The sequence below is a fragment of the Aedes albopictus genome, chromosome 3 (assembly GCF_035046485.1).
Source record: "Aedes albopictus strain Foshan chromosome 3, AalbF5, whole genome shotgun sequence".
NCBI lineage: Eukaryota > Metazoa > Arthropoda > Insecta > Diptera > Culicidae > Aedes > Aedes albopictus.
In genome coordinates this window covers 210,629,409-210,649,739 of record NC_085138.1, presented here as the reverse complement: position 1 = coordinate 210,649,739, position 20,331 = coordinate 210,629,409, and the positions used below count along the sequence as shown (strand labels likewise).

At 46.6% G+C, this 20,331-nt stretch overlaps 1 protein-coding gene across 2 annotated transcripts in view; it reads left to right on the top strand.

Moving 5' to 3' along the window:
* The window catches only part of LOC115256201 (protein RCC2 homolog), a 261,669-nt gene that overhangs the window by 199,224 nt on the left and 42,114 nt on the right, over positions 1–20,331 (top strand). For both annotated transcript variants that reach the window (XM_062861068.1, XM_062861070.1), the window contains one exon: positions 13,997–14,261. In XM_062861068.1, coding sequence (XP_062717052.1) covers positions 13,997–14,261 — 265 coding nt within the window. The remainder of the gene's footprint in view (positions 1–13,996; positions 14,262–20,331) is intronic.

Below are 20,331 nucleotides of genomic sequence, written 5' to 3'. Positions count from 1 at the left end.
AAGGAATGTTCTTTCTTCCCGACGACACTCCATTGACGATCACTTGGAAGCTGCGATTTTTGATGAACGATTCAACAATTTTTATCAATCGCACAGGAAAACCAGCGGATAACATTTTGTGTAGTATGGCGTCGTGCCACACGGAATCGTAGGCTTTCTCTACATCCAACAGAATCATTCCCGATGATTGTTTGTTGTGAAAACCTGATTTGATGTGGCTAATTAGTCGCACTAATTGGTGATTAGTGGAATGTCCATGTTTAAACCCAAATTGTTCATCTGGGATTACATGAGCTGTCTCTAGGTGCTGTTCCAGCCTAGAGAGAATTGCTCGTTCCAGCAGCTTGCTCAGCGAAGATAGCAAACTGATGGGTCGATAGTTGGAAGGATTCGTAATATCTTTGCCAGGTTTTGGGATAGGTACTGTTCGTGATGTTGCACAATTGCCGGCCGTGTACAGGCTTTCTTAACGGCTTACGGCCTCGAGAGACCAGAACACACCACACTTGCACTGAGGGGGGTGGCTAGCTGAGATCGTATCAGCTAGGGAAAAAATGCACCAAACCCAATCGCCTCGCCTAGCACTTGGGAACGCGATCGTCATCCACGAATTGCTCCGCTTTCGTCGTAAAGCGCTGAGCAAATTCACTACCGTAAACTGGCTTTTTGATCTTTCGCAGTAAAGGGCAATTAAGGCACAACTTTACACCACGACCGATCACCGCGCGCTTCGAAGGCAATCACTCCCGGGAAGACACACAAACTGGTCGAGTAGAAAGACACGGGGTACGGGTTTCGGATCGCGTATGGAAACTCGTCTGGTTGCGACGGCAGAGTATATTGAACTGATTCGTATTTCGTTAGTCTATCTTGATCTCTATCTGTTTCGTGTTCTGTGTGCATGTATGTGATAACAATTTTACGATCATCAACGATCGATGGTATTTGCATGTCTTGTTCAGTATATAAGCAATTAGATCATATTCAATTTGTCTAGGGTAAGATACAAATAGTGGACTGTAATTCATTTTTAGTTGCATGACGAATTCAAATTTTATGTAGAATAACAAATTCTAATTTTAAGTAGAATAATCAATTTAAGCTAAGTAGGAATTAAAATTTCTAGGCAATTATTTAATTCAGTAACATTCCGGCCACCTTAAAATGGCTGAGCCGTTTTAACTAATCTAGTAATTCACTTATCTGCATCTGCTCTGTCCTCGACGTCGTCTGCTGGCATCGGCAGGAAGGCCAACTTGGCGACTGGACGCGTCATGCTGTTGGTTGTTGCCGTTCGAAGTGTAACAACGCGTACAATCCCGTCTGGTCCAGGGTGGATGCTGGTGATACGGCCCAGGGGCCACTGAGCTGGAGGCAGATTGTCGTCCTTCACGATCACTAGTCTGCCAACTTGAATGACGACCGATGATTTGATGCCCTTCGTCGAACGTGCTTGAAGTTGCTGCAGATATTCGGTGCTCCAGCGCTTCCAAATAGCCTGAAGTCTTTTCTGCACCAGTTGCCACCGGTTGAGTCTGTTGTCTGGTGTTTGCTTGAGGTCTTTTTCCGGTATAGCTTGCAGGTTCGTCCCGACCAAAAAGTGGCCCGGCGTGAGGGCCTCCAAGCCGGAAGGATCGTTGGAGAGCTCCGTGATAGGCCGAGAGTTCAAACACATTTCGACCTGGTTGAGTAGCGTCAACATTTCCTCATACGAAACAGTGGTGTTGCCGACTTCTTTGAGGAGGTGGTTTTTTGTGGATTTTACCGCCGCCTCCCATAAGCCGCCAAAGTGGGGGGCACGCGGCGGGATGAATTTCCACGCGATTTCCGAGTTGGCACACCAGTCAAATATGAGTTTTCGGCTGCTTTCGTCGGATTTTAGCAGCTTGTAGAGTTGATTTAGTTCGTTGGCGGCTCCCTTGTAGTTTGTGGCATTGTCCGAGTGGATTTCGGACACCTTGCCACGCCGCGCAACGAACCGTTTGAGGGCAGCCAAGAATGCCGCCGTTGAGAGGTCCCCGACGAGCTCCAAGTGCACGGCGCGGGTGGAGAAGCACACAAACACTGCGATGTATGCTTTGATAGGACTTGCTCTTCGATGTGGGGCACGAAGGTACACCGGGCCGCAATAATCGACCCCGGAGACAGCAAACGGGCGGGAGGGGCTTACTCTGGCGCTTGGTAGGTCTGCAGTTGCTTGCTGGATCAGGGAGGACCTACGGCGGAAGCACGTATGGCACTGATGGTACACTTGGCGAAGCAGATCTCTACCACCGAGCAGCCAGAATTTTTGCTTGATGGTGGTCATCATTAGCTGCGGCCCCGCATGCAGCAAGGTTCGGTGATGATGATCGGCCAATAGAAAGGCCAACCGATGCTTCTTGGTGAGGACTATGGGGTGCTTCATTGATTCGGGGACTTCAGCGTAACGGATTCGGCCACCGACCCGGATCAGGCCATCGTTGGAGATTTCAGGCTTAATCCACTTCATGGGAGACGATTTGTCGACCGATTGACCGTTGTTCAGAGCACTTAGCTCCATCGGGAACGATTGACGCTGAGCAAGTCGGCACAGAGAACGTTCTGCTGCTTGCAACTCGCTGGCAGTCAAGTACGGTGATGCTTCGTAGGGATCCGTTGGCGATGACGCACACGCACCACTTGGGCGGGACCTGGCCGCCGATGCGTGCAGAGCCCGTTTGTACCGGAGAACATAGGCCATGACCCGCCGTAATCGGGTATACGAGGAGTAGCGGCTGAACAGCAGGTCGCTGAACGGGTCGTTCACCGGCTTGAGGGACACCAGGCATTGTTTGCGCTCTTCGACGAACGCTTTGGACGATGATGCAGCATCAACGGGTTGATTTGGCCAGCATTCACCTTTGAGTTTGAGCCATTCAGGCCCGGTCCACCAACGGTCTTGATGGAGAAGCTCGCCCGGGGTTAGGCCACGAGAGATGTCGTCGGCCGGATTATTCTTTCCCGGAACATGATTCCAGGGGCAACCAATCGTCGATTCTTGGATGGAGGAAACGCGGTTGCCTACGAACGTCTTCCAGCAGGAGGGCGGCGACTTCAGCCATTGAAGCACCGTCGTAGAATCTACCCAGAAAAATACATCGGCATTCGTTTTTAGGGAAGCAATTACCTTTTTGTAGAGCTGAGTCGATAGAAGTGCTCCGCAGAGCTCCAAACGATTGATGGTGTGCCGGGTTTTCAGCGGGGCGACCTTCGATTTGGCCGCTAGAAGTTGAACGGCCACGTTGCCGTCGGTGTCCTCAGAGCGCACGTATACACACGCACCGTAGGCCTTCTCAGACACGTCCGAGAAGAAGTGTAGTTGCAGACAAGTTGCTCCGGCCACCGAAGCAAAACGGGGGACTTGGATCTCGCGTAGAAGGTTCAGGGTGGCGTGGAATTCCTTCCACTCTTGCTGCAGTTTCTCGGGAAGCGGTTGATCCCAGGAATATGGCTTTCCGTCCTTCGTAGTTAACGACCACAGGCGCTGCATGTATTGTTTGGCAGCGGAAATCACGGGGCCCACAAGGCCTAGCGGGTCGTAGATTTGGGCGATGTAGGAAAGGACGATTCGCCTGGAGAGAATAGCCGCCGGCAACGGCAGATTGATGTTGAATCGAAGGATGTCGGGGCTAGGTTCCCAGACAAGTCCGAGCGTGGATACCGACTGGCTGTCGGAGAGATCGTAGAATGGCTGAATTCCAAGCTCAGCCTCAGGAATTTCCGCCAGCACTTCTGGCGAATTGGACGCCCACTTCCGCAATGGTAATCCAGCGGAACTTAACATGGCGCTTGTTTGTCGGCGAACTTGGAGAGCAGTTGAAACATCTTCGGCGCCGCTGATGAAGTCGTCAACATAAAAATCTTCGGCCACAGCAGTCTTGGCCAACGGAAACATTTCGCCTTCATCCTGGGAGAGTCGCTTGAGGGTACGGGTGGCAAGATAGGGCGCGGAAGCGGTTCCGTACGTGACCGTCCGCAGTTCGTAGGTAGAGATGGGGTCCGACGGGGTTTTCCGCCAGAGGATTCGTTGCAGCGGCTGATCTTCAGGGTCGACTTCTATTTGGCGGTACATTTTCTCTATGTCCGCCACCAGCGCAATCGGTTTGGACCGAAAACGCATGACAATGGACAGGAGGTCCTCTTGCACCACCGGCCCGACAAGCAAAGTGTCGTTGAGCGAATGGCCAGATGCAGTGCGGCAGGACGCATCGAATACGACGCGGGTTTTGGTCGTGGTGCTGGAGGTTTTGAAGATCGCATGGTGCGGCAGGTAGCAGTGGTCGATGGTGTCATTCGGTGGATCAGCAATCCTCCGCATGTGGCCGAGTCGCAAATACTCGTCCATGAACTCGTGGTACGCAGCCTTGGTTGTTTCGTCCCGCTGCAATCGGCGCTCGATACTCAGCAGTCGCTTTTCGGCAATGCCCCTAGATTCGCCGAGTCGAACACTTGAATCATCCGTTCTTGGAAGTCGGACGATGTATCGCCCATCTGGATTGCGTGTGGTGGTGGATTCAAACAGCTCCTCACAAGAAGCTTCTTCTGCTGTGAACAGCCGGCCTGGCTCTACAGCTTCCAGTTCCCAGAACTTTTCTAGGAATGATTCTAGGCTACGTTGGGAAACGGCGGTGTTACACACTGGAGATGAGGGTTGAGCCGTACCAGCGACCGATGACGGCCCATCCAAAGACAGTCTCGAACAAAACTGGCGAGCCTTCGCCGAGGAATATTCTGCCGCACTTCAGGTACTCATGCAGCAGTTCTGAGCCCAGTAACAAGTCGATGGGACCCGAAACGTTGAACGTAGGGTCGGCAAGGGCCACGTTCGTGGGAATGTTCCACGAGGAGACGTCGACGTTGGTTGAGGGAAGCTCCGCGGTGGGCTTCGGAATAACCAGGAACTCCAGCTCATCGGAAAACTTGTCATTCTTGGAAAGGATGGTGGAGACGACGGATTGGCTTACCGTCACAGTTGCTTCACCGATGCCGGTGATAGGGACGCTGACTCTTTCGGGCCGCAGACAAAGGCGGCGGGCAAGTTTCTTCGAAATGAAGTTCGACTGCGACCCGGAGTCGATCAATGCTCGGGCAGAGTGATGTTTCCCGAATCGATCTTTGATCCAGAGTGCAACCGTGGCGAGGAAAACAGTACTTGGAGATCTTCGATGAGCGGGAACGCTAACTTCAGCCAAAGGAATGTACGATCCGTTAGAGACTTCTTGCTGGGGCACAGACTGGTTCGGATGCTGAACTACGGGATTGGAGGTAGACTTACTTGGATTCGGTGCTTGATGCAACAACGAGTGGTGCCGCTCATGGCAATGCCGGCAGGTATGCTTCGAGTCGCAATTCCGTGCGACGTGGGAGGATTTGAAGCAATTCCAACAAAGCCGCTTCTGGGAGATGAGTTCTCGACGCTGTCCGACGGCCATTCCTTGGAACGACGGACACTGGAACAGCAGGTGTTTCTCCGAGCACGCAATGCACGAAGGAGGTGTCGGCCGAGAGCTCGTTGTAGAAGCGGTATTCGCAACCGCTTTGCTAGGGGAGGGTTTCTTGGAGAAGGATTGTGAGCCGGCCACCTTGACCGGTCCACTTTGTGACCGATGTTGAATTTCCGAGGAAACGGTCTGCAAAATCCGCACCCTTTGATACAGGAACTCGATGCATGCCTCATACCCAACGTCGTCTGATGTTGCAGCATGCTCTTCCCACGCACGAAGGGTAGCTGGGTCGATCTTGTAGGAAAGCATACACACCAGCGGGGTATCCCAGGTTTCCACGGCTTCACCCAGTTTTCCCAACGCCTTGACGTGGCGTTGAAACTCGTCAACGAGGTTGTGGAGATCCTGTGCTGATTCTTTCCGGATTGGTGGGAGGTCGTGCAAGGTCCGGTACAGCTGCTTCTTCAGAAAGCGCTTGTTATCGTAGCGCTTGAGGAGGGCCTCCCAGGTGGTGACGTAATTGGCTCCCACAATGTCCACCGTTTCGAAGGGTTTTCGCGCATCACCTTCTAAAGACTGGAGCAAGAATTGCAGCTTGGCAACCAGCGGAATATCATGTGCATCGTGCACCATGGACTTGAAGGTATCACGAAATCCCAGCCACCGAGAATAATCGCCGTCAAACTTTGGCAAATCTATCTTCGGCAGCCGCAAATGAAAGTTGGTTGCCGGTGGTGGAGCAGTACCTGGAGCGTTGATCGTGGCGTTCAGGTCGGCCACTCTCCTATTCAACAACCAGCCTTTGGTCGCACAAAATCGCGATTCGAACTCCCTGCGTTCTTGGAGGTGTTTCACTAACGGGGCGTCTCCGCTGTCGAGCTTTTCGAGGTCCGCCTGGACCTTCACGTGATCGCGGAACAATTGGTCTAGCAGGTCCAACCACACGGCCACTTGATGAAAATCACGGTCCTCTTCGTAATTCTCGACGAACGCCTCGACCGTTTCGAGTGACGACACTAACGAACGCCGCGCGACTAGCTTTTCTTTAAGCTTTTTGTCCTTTAACTTCTTGGTGGCCATCTCGCGACGAAGTCACTATCCGAGCGACTACACTAACGGTTTGCACACGCGACGACACGTGGGTGCAACGGCACGTGCGAGCTCCTTCCCGATCGCGAACACGGAAAACTGTCGAAAGTTCTTTCGAAATTGCACTCGGGCCACCAAGGAAAGTTTGAGCACCACTGTTCGCAAATAGCACTAAATGCACTCTATCGGTTTTGCGGCTACGGATTTTCTTCGAGCACAAGAATCACCCAGGGAATGATGGAAGCTTTGCCTCCAACAACACTTCTATCGAGAACGTTCACTTCTCACTCGGCTTGGGTACGCCAGCGTGGCGTCACTTCAGTTCGCTGAACCCTTACAGTCACGTACCGAGATAGGACAATGAGGCACAATCGATTGTTTCGAGCCTCGAACAATTCACACTCTGCCCGCGTGGCTTGGCTTGGGGGAGCGCGCGCAAAATGACTATCGTCCACTTTCACACCGCGCTGGAATCTTCGTGCCTCGTGTGGCCACAAACTACACTCCTGGTCCCCGGAATGTCCTGTACATCCGGCTCGAAGGACCAATGTTCGTGATGTTGCACAATTGCCGGCCGTGTACAGGCTTTCTTAACGGCTTACGGCCTCGAGAGACCAGAACACACCACACTTGCACTGAGGGGGGTGGCTAGCTGAGATCGTATCAGCTAGGGAAAAAATGCACCAAACCCAATCGCCTCGCCTAGCACTTGGGAACGCGATCGTCATCCACGAATTGCTCCGCTTTCGTCGTAAAGCGCTGAGCAAATTCACTACCGTAAACTGGCTTTTTGATCTTTCGCAGTAAAGGGCAATTAAGGCACAACTTTACACCACGACCGATCACCGCGCGCTTCGAAGGCAATCACTCCCGGGAAGACACACAAACTGGTCGAGTAGAAAGACACGGGGTACGGGTTTCGGATCGCGTATGGAAACTCGTCTGGTTGCGACGGCAGAGTATATTGAACTGATTCGTATTTCGTTAGTCTATCTTGATCTCTATCTGTTTCGTGTTCTGTGTGCATGTATGTGATAACAATTTTACGATCATCAACGATCGATGGTATTTGCATGTCTTGTTCAGTATATAAGCAATTAGATCATATTCAATTTGTCTAGGGTAAGATACAAATAGTGGACTGTAATTCATTTTTAGTTGCATGACGAATTCAAATTTTATGTAGAATAACAAATTCTAATTTTAAGTAGAATAATCAATTTAAGCTAAGTAGGAATTAAAATTTCTAGGCAATTATTTAATTCAGTAACAGGTACGATGATCGCATGCTTCCAACCACATGGGAAGTAACAGTGTTTCAGGCATGCAGTAAAGATCCGAGCCAGGAGTATAATAGCTTTGCGTGGCAAATGTTTTAAAAGTTGATTGCAAATTTTGTCACATCCTGGCGATTTTTTATTTTTAATTTTTTTGATCATCTCTTGTACTTGTTTTGGTCTTACCAGATAGTTGGTGTCAGGTTCACTCGGCGAATCGTGGATCTGACGAATTGATTCTTCTACCACTCTAGATGTGTCAGGGTCGCTGTCTGCAGTGTTGTTGTGAGCTGCTGCAAAGTTTTCGGCCAAGAGATCTGCTTTTCGTTGAGGAGACGCCACTAATTGACCGTCACTCCGCAATGGGGGAGTATATTTACAGTTTTTACGAAGCGCTCTTGAGATTTTCCACATTTTGTCCTCGCCTGGGTGCATATTGGCAATTACTTCCCCGAATTTACGGAAACGTGATTGTGCACATTCTTCGCGGATCCTGTTGTTGAGTGCTTCCACGATGACTTTATAGAACGGATCCTTCGATCTAATCCACTGACGTCGACGGCGATTTCGGAGACGAATCAACTGTCTGGTGTTTTCCGGTATGTCAGGCACTTCGTATGGCCGACTAGGAAGCTTGGGTACAGAGCACGTTTCCGCATGTAGAATACTGTTTTTGAAAAAGTCGATAGCACTGTCGATGGACGCCACGTCGTTGATATCCAAGTTGGGATTATTGAGGTCAATGCGTTCGTTGATAACTCGCTGGAACCTACGCCAGTTTGCGCGGGCATAGCAGTATTTGGTGTTGTCTGTTGCAATTTCCGAAGGATTCGTGTCGACTGTAAATAACACTGGCAGATGATCAGATGACAATTCGTTGACAACGGCTGGTTTTGTCATGTTCACCAAATTGTTGGAGAGGATTATGTCCAGTGTAGATGCGCGTCCCCGGCCCGTGGGATAGAAGGTATGAGAATCCGGCGCATGGATGAAGAAGTTTTCTGCGGCTAGTACTAGTAGAAGTTGGCTACCTGCTTTGTTGCCTTTGCTGCAGTTCCATTGACGACTTCGGGCATTCAAGTCCCCGACGACAAAGGTTGGAATATCGCCTTCAGTTAGCTTCCGTAGGTCGTTTCTGAAATGGTGCCAGTCTCCTCTGTGCCTAGCACCCGGGAAGTAGACCGAAATGATCTTGATACGGGTACCACTGCAGTCATCAAGGTGGACTGCCGATTGCTTCGATCACTTTTGTAGTGAAATCTATTTGTTCGTATTTAATTCCCCTTTTTATAGACAGCATAACTCCGCCTCCCCTTGCTGCATCTTCAGTCTGTCTATCCGCACGTAGACATACATAGTTAGGGTGATGAAACGAGTTCGCTGTTCTGAGCCATGTCTCTGAGACAGCTGCAATATCAACTTCATGGCGCTGAAGAAAATCGAAGAACTCGAGCTGTTTACGGAGGACTGATCTTCCGTTCCAGTTAAGCAACTTTATACTACGATGATTAGGCATTGTAGATGTATTTTAGCATCAGCTCAGAGAGAGCCACAAATTGTTCTTGCTTGTTTCTGCACCCTTGTAGACGGTGAAACATGTCCCGAGCTAGACATAGAAACTCCGAAATTGAAAACAGCTCCGGGTTCGTTCTGCCTTCTTCAGTCTCTTCACGAGTGCGGACTACTTCAGAGTAGAGAGGGCGACCATTGTTAACATTCGTGAAGGAATGTTGTCTTAAGCTTGACGATTGCCGCTGACCTTCGGAGGCAGATAACGACTTTTGGGGCTTACGATTTGCAGCGGCACGCTCTTCAATCCACTTCTGGTAGTTTTTTCGAGTGGGACATCCTCGAAAGTTTGCCGTATGGTTTCCACTGCAATTTGCACATTTGATTTGTGTGCGATTAGAGCGTTCACTATCACTTAGTTTTTCTCTCACTGGTAGTTTGCACTTGGTGGTTTCGTGTCTCTCTCCACATTTCACACACGAAGGAATCATGTTGCAATTAGTCTTCCCATGACCGAATCGCTGGCAACGATGACACTGAACTACGTCATTCTTCTTTTTCACATAATGTCTCCAGTTAACGAATAAGTTGAAGAGGCTTCTAACTTGCCGTAATTCCTGCAGCTTCACTGTTCCTTTCGCGAAAAAAAAGGAGGTACAACACATCTTCTTCTACACCGTTGTTTTTCACAGACAACACCTTAATGTCTTTCGGACACACATTGTAACGGTTAAGCTCCTCCTTTAACTCATCGAGATCGAATTGCGTTAGCCCCAACAGGACGATTTTCACAGGAACTTCTTCAGCTGGGACGAAACTGTAGAACTGCACTTCTTTTTGCTTCAGGGCGGTTATCGTTTGCAGAAAATACTGCTTGTTACCAAGCATGAGTTGAACACCGTTTTTGATGGTTTTCATGTGATACTTGTCTTGGGGAATATTCTCAGTAGCAAAAAACTCGCGGAGATTTTTTGTAGTTATGCCTGTGACGGTTATCGGCGGACATCTAAACTTTTTAGATTCGTTGATCGTCGGCGACGACACTGGATTCATAGGACCTGTGTCGTAGGCATCTTCAACATCGTTAGGCAGTCCATCAAACATATTGTTATGAATGACGGAGCTCATATTCGAGTGGGCTTGCTGAGTGACTTGAGCAGTTCGATCAGCGGAGTGTGCTTTTTGACCCGAGTGACTCAATTTTTGACGTTTGGGGCACTCAGGATTTGCTGCATCTGGATCACCGGTGTGGGACGCGATTTTATGTGCCTTATCGTAGTCACATCTTATCTTTATCCCGGACTTAGTGGGGACATTTTGACCTCCCCGAGTAGGAAACGGCGGAAGGTTATCCAACACGGATGATTTACTAATTTTTACTATCGAAAACGCGACGAATTTTACGTTATTAGCGGAGGCGGTTTAGAGCGAATGCAATATCCGGCCGTGTTGCCAAAAGAACTGGTAAAACAAAATATTTGGCATAAATCGTTAGTTTAGATGTTAATCGACCAATTTACACTTTAATTGCTTTAAAAAATAATTTTCATGCCAAATGGCTTTCAGTCAAAAAAACCCAAAATCACATATTTTGCCCTATAAATTGAGGTATAGCTCAAAATCCTGACGTGCTGGAGCAAATCTGAGCCCGGATTCGGATTCAGCGACCCAAAAACTGACATATAAGTTCGCTTCTGAGACAACAAAATGTTTCGCTGTGTAATAATTCTTTTGTGTGCTGACTGCCTTGTACAAATGAGTGCAGTTCAAGTGTAGAAATGTTGTTTGATTAGATTATGGATTTACCAGACACATTTTTTGGATTATATGATATCAAAATATGGTTGAAAAGATATTGCGATTACTATCCAAAAACTGCAGATGTTTCAAGAACCCTTTATGTACTGCTTTGGCAACTTCTTCGTCAACAGCCCTGTAGAGCGATCCTATCGAACATGATTGTGCCTATGAACTTCAGATATTACATATGTCAAACATACCATTTCGGTTGGTTATCCGAAAAACATCAACATTCGAGTTGATTTTATCAAATTAAGGTCATAGTTTACTGAAATTGCAGCACACGAAGACAGAAACCAGTTTTTCAATATGTTTTTACAATGAATACGATAAATTGTGCTAACTTTTTTTGAGCTGGCTTAGGTAACGCAAAAGTGTGTCGGTAAAGGAACATTTTTAGTGAATCAATAATTTTTCCCATCTATCTCGTATTATGGAAAGCAGTGATCATAGAGGTCTTTCTTTTGTTATCGTGTGTTTAATTCCAACGTTAAATTATTGTATGTTTTTGCTCGTCCTATCACGTTAGAGTTTAGGTTCACTCACCACTTCGGTATGCTATATGGTAATCTTGTAGCTAAAGTATATTTTGTTTAGATACAGGGTGCGGCAGGAAAAAATGCGAAAAGTTCAAGGCTCTATGACACGCTAAATATGGGATATATATGACTATTTTTTCATGACAGTGTATCAGTCAATGTCTATATTCTAGCACTGAAAAATAAAAATGAACATATTTGATGTTTAACATGTGTTAATGTAGGCCTAATAAGCGGGTATCAATAAAATGCGCGCCCAATGGTCATTAAACAAAATGACTATAACAGTAAAAAAAATAGCTTAAATTCGATAAACAACCAGACCACACTGATCCAGAGCCATGTAGTTTCACATACTAGATGAAATAAGTACATATATTTGATGATATTGTAGAGAAAATCAAAAAATTTGTTTTATCAGACACGAAATTTAGCGACCTGTGTGATTTTCTGCGGTTTGAAAATTCTGGTTGTCTTCATCTTCAGGCGCCGCCCTGTAAAGGTTAGTGACTAAAATGGGAAAATTTTCAATTAACTTTTCAGAAAACTAGCCTATTATAGATCATGGAACGTTGAAACATAGATTGGTTAATGTCAAATGGACGAAAATGAGGTTTGAAGTTGAAAAACACTTTCGCATTTTTTCCTGCCGCATACTGTAGATAGAAAGCAACCTACTGTTGTTCTTTCCCCAGTAACGTAACTGTGTTTTCGGAAATGAAGCAGCCCAAGGCCAAGAATCTTTTTAGAAAAGAAAAACAATAAACTTTTGTTGCACATCATCATCGCCTATCAAGCTGTCATAATTTGGCTACGTTTAAAATCAGTTTATTATTCCTTATTTTAAACCATAATAAAGATCTGGACCAACATTTGTGTTGCGGAACAACCATTGCAAATGCTTACTTTTCTCGTCCATCCTGGACGTATCTCAATATTTTATGCAAACTTTTCCCATTAACAGATAGAGGAGAGTCAGCTCTATCTGTTACTGGTAAAAGAATCCAGGGACATAAGAAGCAGAAATTCGCAATGGTTGTTACGCCCTTTCCACATGTTGGTCTAGGAATATTTTAACAAAATGTTACATGCCAATAAAAGATCATAGTTTCAAACTATACAAAAATATGACAGGTAAATTTTCTGGAAATATGTTTTTGTTCTTAATTTACATCTCAAAGAACCACCCTAATTAAAAATAAATGAGCCACCCTAATGAAATATTACATATATTCAATATTGAAAATGACTTACCTTACAGTTATATAAGAGATTTTTAATACTATTATCTTATTTTTTAAATTTTTCTACAAAAAGGACCACCCTAATGCAAAATAAGTGAACAACCCTAACGATATATGATATATAATATGCTAGCAGTTGCCAACGATGATATAAGACATTTTCCAGTACTATTGCTATGAATATTTCTGCAACTAAATTCAAATCCTCCATTTCAAATTCATTTCACTCCCCAAGTCCAAAAAGTCAATTTTTTTCCAAAAAATTTTTTGAGATAACACCAGATCTCGACGTTTCATGAACTTTTAAGGCATTTGGCATTAAAAAAAAATTTTGATTCCGAAATTTTCATGTACCCCTACCTTGGGATATTTTTCGTGTTTCAAAACAGCCAAACTTTGACCGCTTTGGGCCACCCCTTAGCGAAGTCCGATTGAGCTGAAATTTTGCATGGGGACTTTTTTTGAGGAGACGAAACTTTTGAGCACTACCCGTTTTTGAAATTCGATGGTCAAATTTTTCCCATACATTCCATTGGCACCCTAGTGCCCACCGCGATGAGAAAACACTTCATGATTGCTCGGTAGTCCATCCACGGGAGAACAAATGCATTCGGCACTGTTTTCGTAAGGTCAATCAGTGTTTGGCACCCTAGTTTATATTCATTTTTTATAAAATTTGGCAACTTTGGGTTAAGTTTACATAAAAAATTTTTTGAAAAAGTTTTTTTTAAATCATATATATATAGAACTAGGTAACTGGTTTGGCGAAATCGCGAGCAATTCACCATAATAAACAAATGTTTGTCGATTGAAACGAAAAAAAAAACACATCATGATTCATCTTTTAAAACCAACAAGGAGTTTGTTTTATGGCAGGATAAGTTTTACCAGTCATTTTCACCCGCACTTCCCAAAACGAGTTAACTAGTTCTAGCATTAAGGGGGCGATATATGTATAAATGTATACATGTAGTATACAATAGTGATTGTAATTTCACCTTCTTATATAACATATTTTATCAAATCCTTACATAATGTAAAAATGGTAACGAAAATCTTTTTCTGTTTTACAGACTCATCAAGTTCTTTGACATTCAGAACAGAAAAGTTTTGCGTGTGTTTTGCGGATCATCTTTCAGTCTTGCCATTACCGATATTGGAGCCTTATATTTATTTGGACAAAATAAGAAAACAGGAGAGGCAAATATGTATCCCAAACCGGTGCAAGATTTAGCAGGATGGAATATTACTAGCATTGGTGTAGGAAATACATCGATTGTTATTTCAGCTGATGATTCTCTAATTTCATGGGGCGCTGCACCAACGTATGGTGAATTGGTAAGTATCATTTTTTTTTTTGCAAATTTTATTGATATAACCATGTTGTGGTCACAAAAAATAAACATGTAGGTACAATGTTGGTTGGATACAACCCACGAATGCCACAAAAGTTCAGCTTATTGGACGCAGTGGCTAATTTCCCCAACAGGGGAGGAAAAAAAATCTTCATAAATTTTCCACCAACATGTTATTTTCTATAAGGCCGTGTTTCTAAAAAAAAAAAAGACACTACATCGTCTTCAGCCAGAGGCTGCACAGACTGAACATTACTGGTGAAAATTGAATTAGAATCCAAATGAATTGTACCACCCTAATGTAGTAGTAGATTAGCCTGAAATAGTTCTCCTACTCTATCATGTTTGAATTGTTAACCCTATCTTATCTTCGGACCGAACGATCGCACAGCCGACGAACGTAGGTAGAAATTACAATTGCATTTGATCGATCATGAGCATCTCATATAAGTCTATACAAGAGCCAGATCAGTTAGTTACGAATAAACTATCAAACCGTACGCATCGACCCCTATATCATTCGAGATATCGAAGAGAGCGAATAAATAGTTACGTAATCTTACACCAAGACCGGACCAAATTAGTTCTTTTTTCGTTACTTAAAAAAATGGTTCTTCGAGCCGGATCTTTTGGTGTCGGTCGAAGTGTAGTCGGTTCGCGGTAGTGCCAAAATCGTATCGGTAGTTTTGCGCCGGTCAAAGTGAACCACCGTGGTATCTAGTGATCGTACTATCAGTATGGAATCAGTTCTGGTCGCGCGGCGACAGAAAAGCGGAGAAGATTACCCGGTGGTGGACTGTTCCTCGAACTGTTTGTGACCTGTGAGTGGGGCAAAAGCAAAAAAATCAATTGCTGCCCATCAGTGTGATCAAAAACGGACCGAAAGAACGATAGTGAAACGAACTGTTAAGTTTATGTGAGCGAAACTCCTGAAATCGAACTCGAACAAGAAAGAAAAAAGTGATCTGTCCGCATATGTCGGCAAAAGGAAGAAACACGAAGTGCTAGTATCCCGAGTGTCCCAGAATTCTGCACCAAGTGAAAGTGTGACCCGGCTTGAGCATTCCGACCGCGTGGAGTTGGCTTGGCTTGGGTTCATCCAACAAAGGGGTCAATTGACAAAGGACCCACCGACAAAGGGGATACTGCGCACCGGCCCCCCGGCACTGTTGCCTACTGTAAGTAGAGTGCATGTTCTGTACTAACCGTTTCATCGGATGAACTTTTGCGTTTCTAACACGAGGTCAGCAAATCTATCGTGATATTAGCTGTTGGTTGTAAAGCCACAATTAGAAGGCTGCGATATGGCACCTGCTTCCAAATCACTACGCAGGCAGGAGCAGTTCTGCTTAGATTCTATGCAGAATATGCTGAAATTTGTGCAGTTGTATAACGAGGAAAGGGACATGTACCTAATTGAGAGTTGGCGAAATCGCTTAAATGAAACTTTCGGTCAATTCCAGACCATTCGTTTGAAACTGGAGTTGATAGAAGAAGAGGAAGACGAAGAACACCATGATGATGAAAACCGGCGGTTGCGTGATGAGTTCGAAAAGAACTACGTGAAAGTGATTGGTTTTTTGGCAGAAGCTGAGCGTAGAGCACACCCTCCACCCCCACCGGTCATGCAAGCCGTCGCTTCTGGTTCAGCGGACATGAATCATAACCCTTTCTAATCGAGAATCAAGCTGCCTGAGGTCAAACTTCCTTCGTTTGATGGTACCAATACCGATTGGTTACCATTCCGAGACTCATTCAAGAGTCTTATCGATTCGAACCTGAATTTGTCCGAAGTGGACAAACTGTCCTACCTTGTAGGAGGCGGGCTTGGTGGTCTAGTGGCTACCACTTCTGATTTATATGCAGAAGGTTCTGGGTTCAATCCCTGGTCCGTCCCTTTCCTCCTACTTTGTATCTTTCTATATACTTTCTCTCTGCTCTCTACATATACAACTCATGTATATAAACATGTTCACAGCCGTCGCTAGAACAGAAGCGGGTTGAAAAAGCCGTTTCCCTTCCTTCAAAAACTTTCACAGCACAGTGTCACAATCCTATTAGAAAACGCCTACAAGTTATGCAATCAAGCGAACTGTGCCGCACATCTTCAAAATAATAAAAACACAATTCTATCACACCTTCCCCTGGTATCCACACACCAATGTGTGAACCTTCTGCCAACCAATTCCCACCAACACTCCAACATCCGCATGAATTTGTGCTGGCGCAGAGGTATATTCGACCAGATGTGGATACAAACGATTGCAATCATCACTTCCTTACCCCCTTCCCCACATTGACCTGCAACCTGACGTGGCAGGCGCCATTGTCGCCTAAAAATAGAAGATCACCAACGCTCACACACTGAAGATGCCTGCTAGTCCCCGGCAGTTATCTCATTGGTCCTTGTGTGAGTGCAGCTGGTCTGGTGATACTGGAGTAGCATCCACGGGCGGTCAATCAAGCTCAAGCTCAAGCTCAAGCTCAGTGGACAAACTGTCCTACCTTGTAGGCTCCCTAACGAAAGAAGCGAAGTGAATAGTTGAAGCAATCGAAATAACCGCTGCGAATTATTCAGTTGCTTGGGACTTGCTCCAAAAACGTTTCGACAATAAGAAGCTCGTTGTTAAAACGTATCCTGATGCGCTCTTTTCGATCGAACCAGTCAAACGAGAATGCTATGATTCCCTCGTGCGACTGATCGATAACTTTGAACGGAACTTAAAGATGGTTCAGAAGATGGGAGTAGACACTGAGGGCTAGAGTGTTATATTAGCGCACATGGTCTGTACTCGGTTAGACTCTTCCTCCCTGCGTCAATGGGAAAACCACCATAAGTCAACGGATGTTCCCGCATACAAAGATCTTCTCCAGTTCCTCAGGAATCACGCTATGGTTCTCCAATCAATCGCACCGATCAAACCTCGTTCCTCCGTTCCCCTCCAGCGGCTCCTCGAATGCAGAAACCAAAGATCAGTCAAGTACATTCCGTCGTTAGCTCTCCGTCCAAACCGTGCCCGTTCTGCAAGCAGGCTGCACACTCGGTCTTCAAGTGCGACGGTTTTCGCAACTCATCGGTAGCAGACAAGTACGAGCTAGTGAAGTAGAAAGCACTTTGCATCAATTGCCTTTCACCTGATCATCAAATCAAAAACTGTTCCTCCAGTGCGTGTCGTGTTTGTGGGCAGAAGCACCACACAATGCTACACCAACAAGCAAGCAATCGCTATCCAAACCAATCACAAGCTCCGAAACAAACCCAAAGTCCACCCAATCCCGAACAAATGCAAACCCAACCTCAGAACGCTAGAAATCCACCAACTGTTTCGAATCAGCCTCCTCCGCCAGCCACCCCGGTCGCTTCAGTTCCCGTTGCTCCTCCGTCGCTCAGTCACTGCTCCACTTCCTTGGTTGCCAACGTCCGCAAGATTTCGTCAACGGTCCTGCTGCAGACAGCTTTAGTGAAGGTCGTCGATTCTAGCGGATACCTACTGTGGGCCAGAGCTCTACAAGATCCTGCCTTGTAGCTGAATGTCATCTCCAAACGATTGGTCCAGCGGTTGCAAGCACGGAAGATCAAGGATCATCATGTCATCGGTGGAATCGGAGGCTCCACGACTGTAGCAAACCATTCTGTTCTGCTTAGCGTTCTGTCCCACTGCACTGACTTCAGTGCAGATTTGAAGTTCTACATTTTCGGTGAGATAACACGCGATCTTCCGTCAAACTCCGTGGATGTCTCCAACTGGGAATGGCCGTCCGATATCGTACTTGCTGATCCGAAGTTCCATGAGCCAGTCTCCGTGGACATGATCATCGGAATGGAGGTGTATTACGATCTACTTCTGGAAGGTCTTGTGAAGCTCGGCCCAGGCAAGCCGGTCCTCCAGAAAACCACCCTGAGCTGGGTCGTCTCCGGAAGAGTGGGTTTGAGCCAACCTCCAAATCGTGCAGTCGCTGCACATGTCTGCAGCATACTTTCCCTGGAAGATTCATTTTAACTATCTGTATTGCCAAACATCTTTGTACTCCTCCTTCCTAAACTTCCTACCCTCAAAGGCCTTTGATTGATTTTCTTAGGTGCTAAACATTCATTTTCGCTTAAGTCTAATAACGGGTACTCACGGTACCGGAACTAGCACCTTCTGGCCGCATCGAATCCCGACAATTTACGCGCCCCTTCGGCAGTGGGACGATCCGTTGCTTGTCCGCTCATGCTGATTTCAGGCTGACCCCCGGTGCCGACCAGGTTCGGAATCTGCTTTGGACGTTCGAATTCGGCGATCGATCCAGAGGTACGAACTCGGTTTGTCGCGGCTGCGTTGAAGCTGAAAGACAGTCAACAAGAAAACCCCTTTAAAGGGGTTTTCTGTTGCGTTGATTTGGTTGACGCTGATCTTCCTATCTCGTCTAGGAAGGTATCGTATTGACCGACTTCGTGCCGATTCGCCGCCTAGGTCCGGGCGGGCAGCGGCCGATGATCGTGCAGTGTTCCGACTGACGATTACTGCGTCTCAAATCTGACCGCTCTCGTGTTTTATCAATGAACATTCGCCCCGTCTCGACTCCGATCCAAGAAACGTCCTCTCCTACACCGCCGTTCCGATCGCTGTCGCTTTGTCTGGAAAGCACTTACCAACAGGACTCGTTTCTGGACGCGCTTGTGTCTCCGCGTAATCTCCGCCAACGGATGCAAACTTTTGACCGCCTAGTATTCAGTCCACGGAACCAACTCTGTCGATGAGGCCCGTTTCCTTCACGGAAGTACGCTTTCTGAACGTGTACTTGTGCGGCCACAGCTTCCGGACGATGATATCTAGCATAACGGCGAAAATCAATATGAGGGCCTTCTTCTTGCTAGACTGGGAGTACTCACCGGATGGGACCTGATTTTGGACGCGGATCCTAACCTCGTTGTGATCGCCTCGTGGAGCGAGCCTTGTTCCGTTCGAATCAGCAAGCGTCGGTTCGTCGAACCCCGACCGTTTTCGTGATGCAATACTGCTCTGAGGAGCACGGCTTCCTGTGGTGCCAGCCAGGCCTAACAACACCGGTTCGCTGATGGATCTTCGCACGTGGTTCTGCGCGACACGGCGCGTCCTTTTCGCGGACGTGCTTTTGACGTGGAGAGCAATCTACACCTTAACGGGAACGCCTTGGCTGAGCTGGGAAACGGTATCCTTCCTTTTAAATGCTTTCGTTGCGCCCACCTCCGTAGGACCCAAAAATTTTTCACACGCGGTGCGTTCTTTTTTAACACACTTTCCACGATGGCGGTCGGTTCGGAATGAGCCGTTTGCCAATTCACTCCAACGGGATTTCTTTTTTGCCTCCCGCTGACCAAGACTTGAGCGAGGATGTGTGTGTGCGGTCCGCTCTGTGGAAAGCAAACAACGAATGACAGCTGTTTGGTTGTCGGACTGGAGCCATTGTCGGTATAATTACTTGGGGTGATTCGAATTGGCCGTTAGTGCTCGAAATTGCACGGAGCGAGATGGTGAACTCATTTGTGTTGTTTTTCATAGTTTCTTATAACTCTTTTATTCTATCTTGAACAAATAATAGTGATACGGGCCCAAATCAAACTTAAACGTAACACGGTCCGGTAGTTCAGGAAGACCTCGTCTGCATTACAATGCGTTTTCGATTGCCAAGGTTTGCCATTACTTCTGACATCGAGAAGATGTACCGCCAGATCCTGGTGATACCCAGCGATCGCCCTCTTCAACAAATTCTATGGCAAGACAAACCCGGAGAACCGATCCGGGTCTTCCAGCTCAAGACGGTGACGTATGGAACATCCTCGGCGCCATACCTCGCCACGAAATGTCTTCAGGAATTAGCCAAACACGGTCAGTTGTCGCATCCAGCCGCGGCGGCAGTCCTCGCCAATGACTTCTATATGGATGATATGATTAGCGGAGTCAACAATGCTGACGAAGGGAAAGATTTGTGCAATCAGCTTCTGGAGTTGCTGCAATCAGCCGGCCTCAGCCTTCGTAAATGGTCGTCGAATTCCTCCGAAATTCTGGAGAACATTGCAGTCGAGCTCC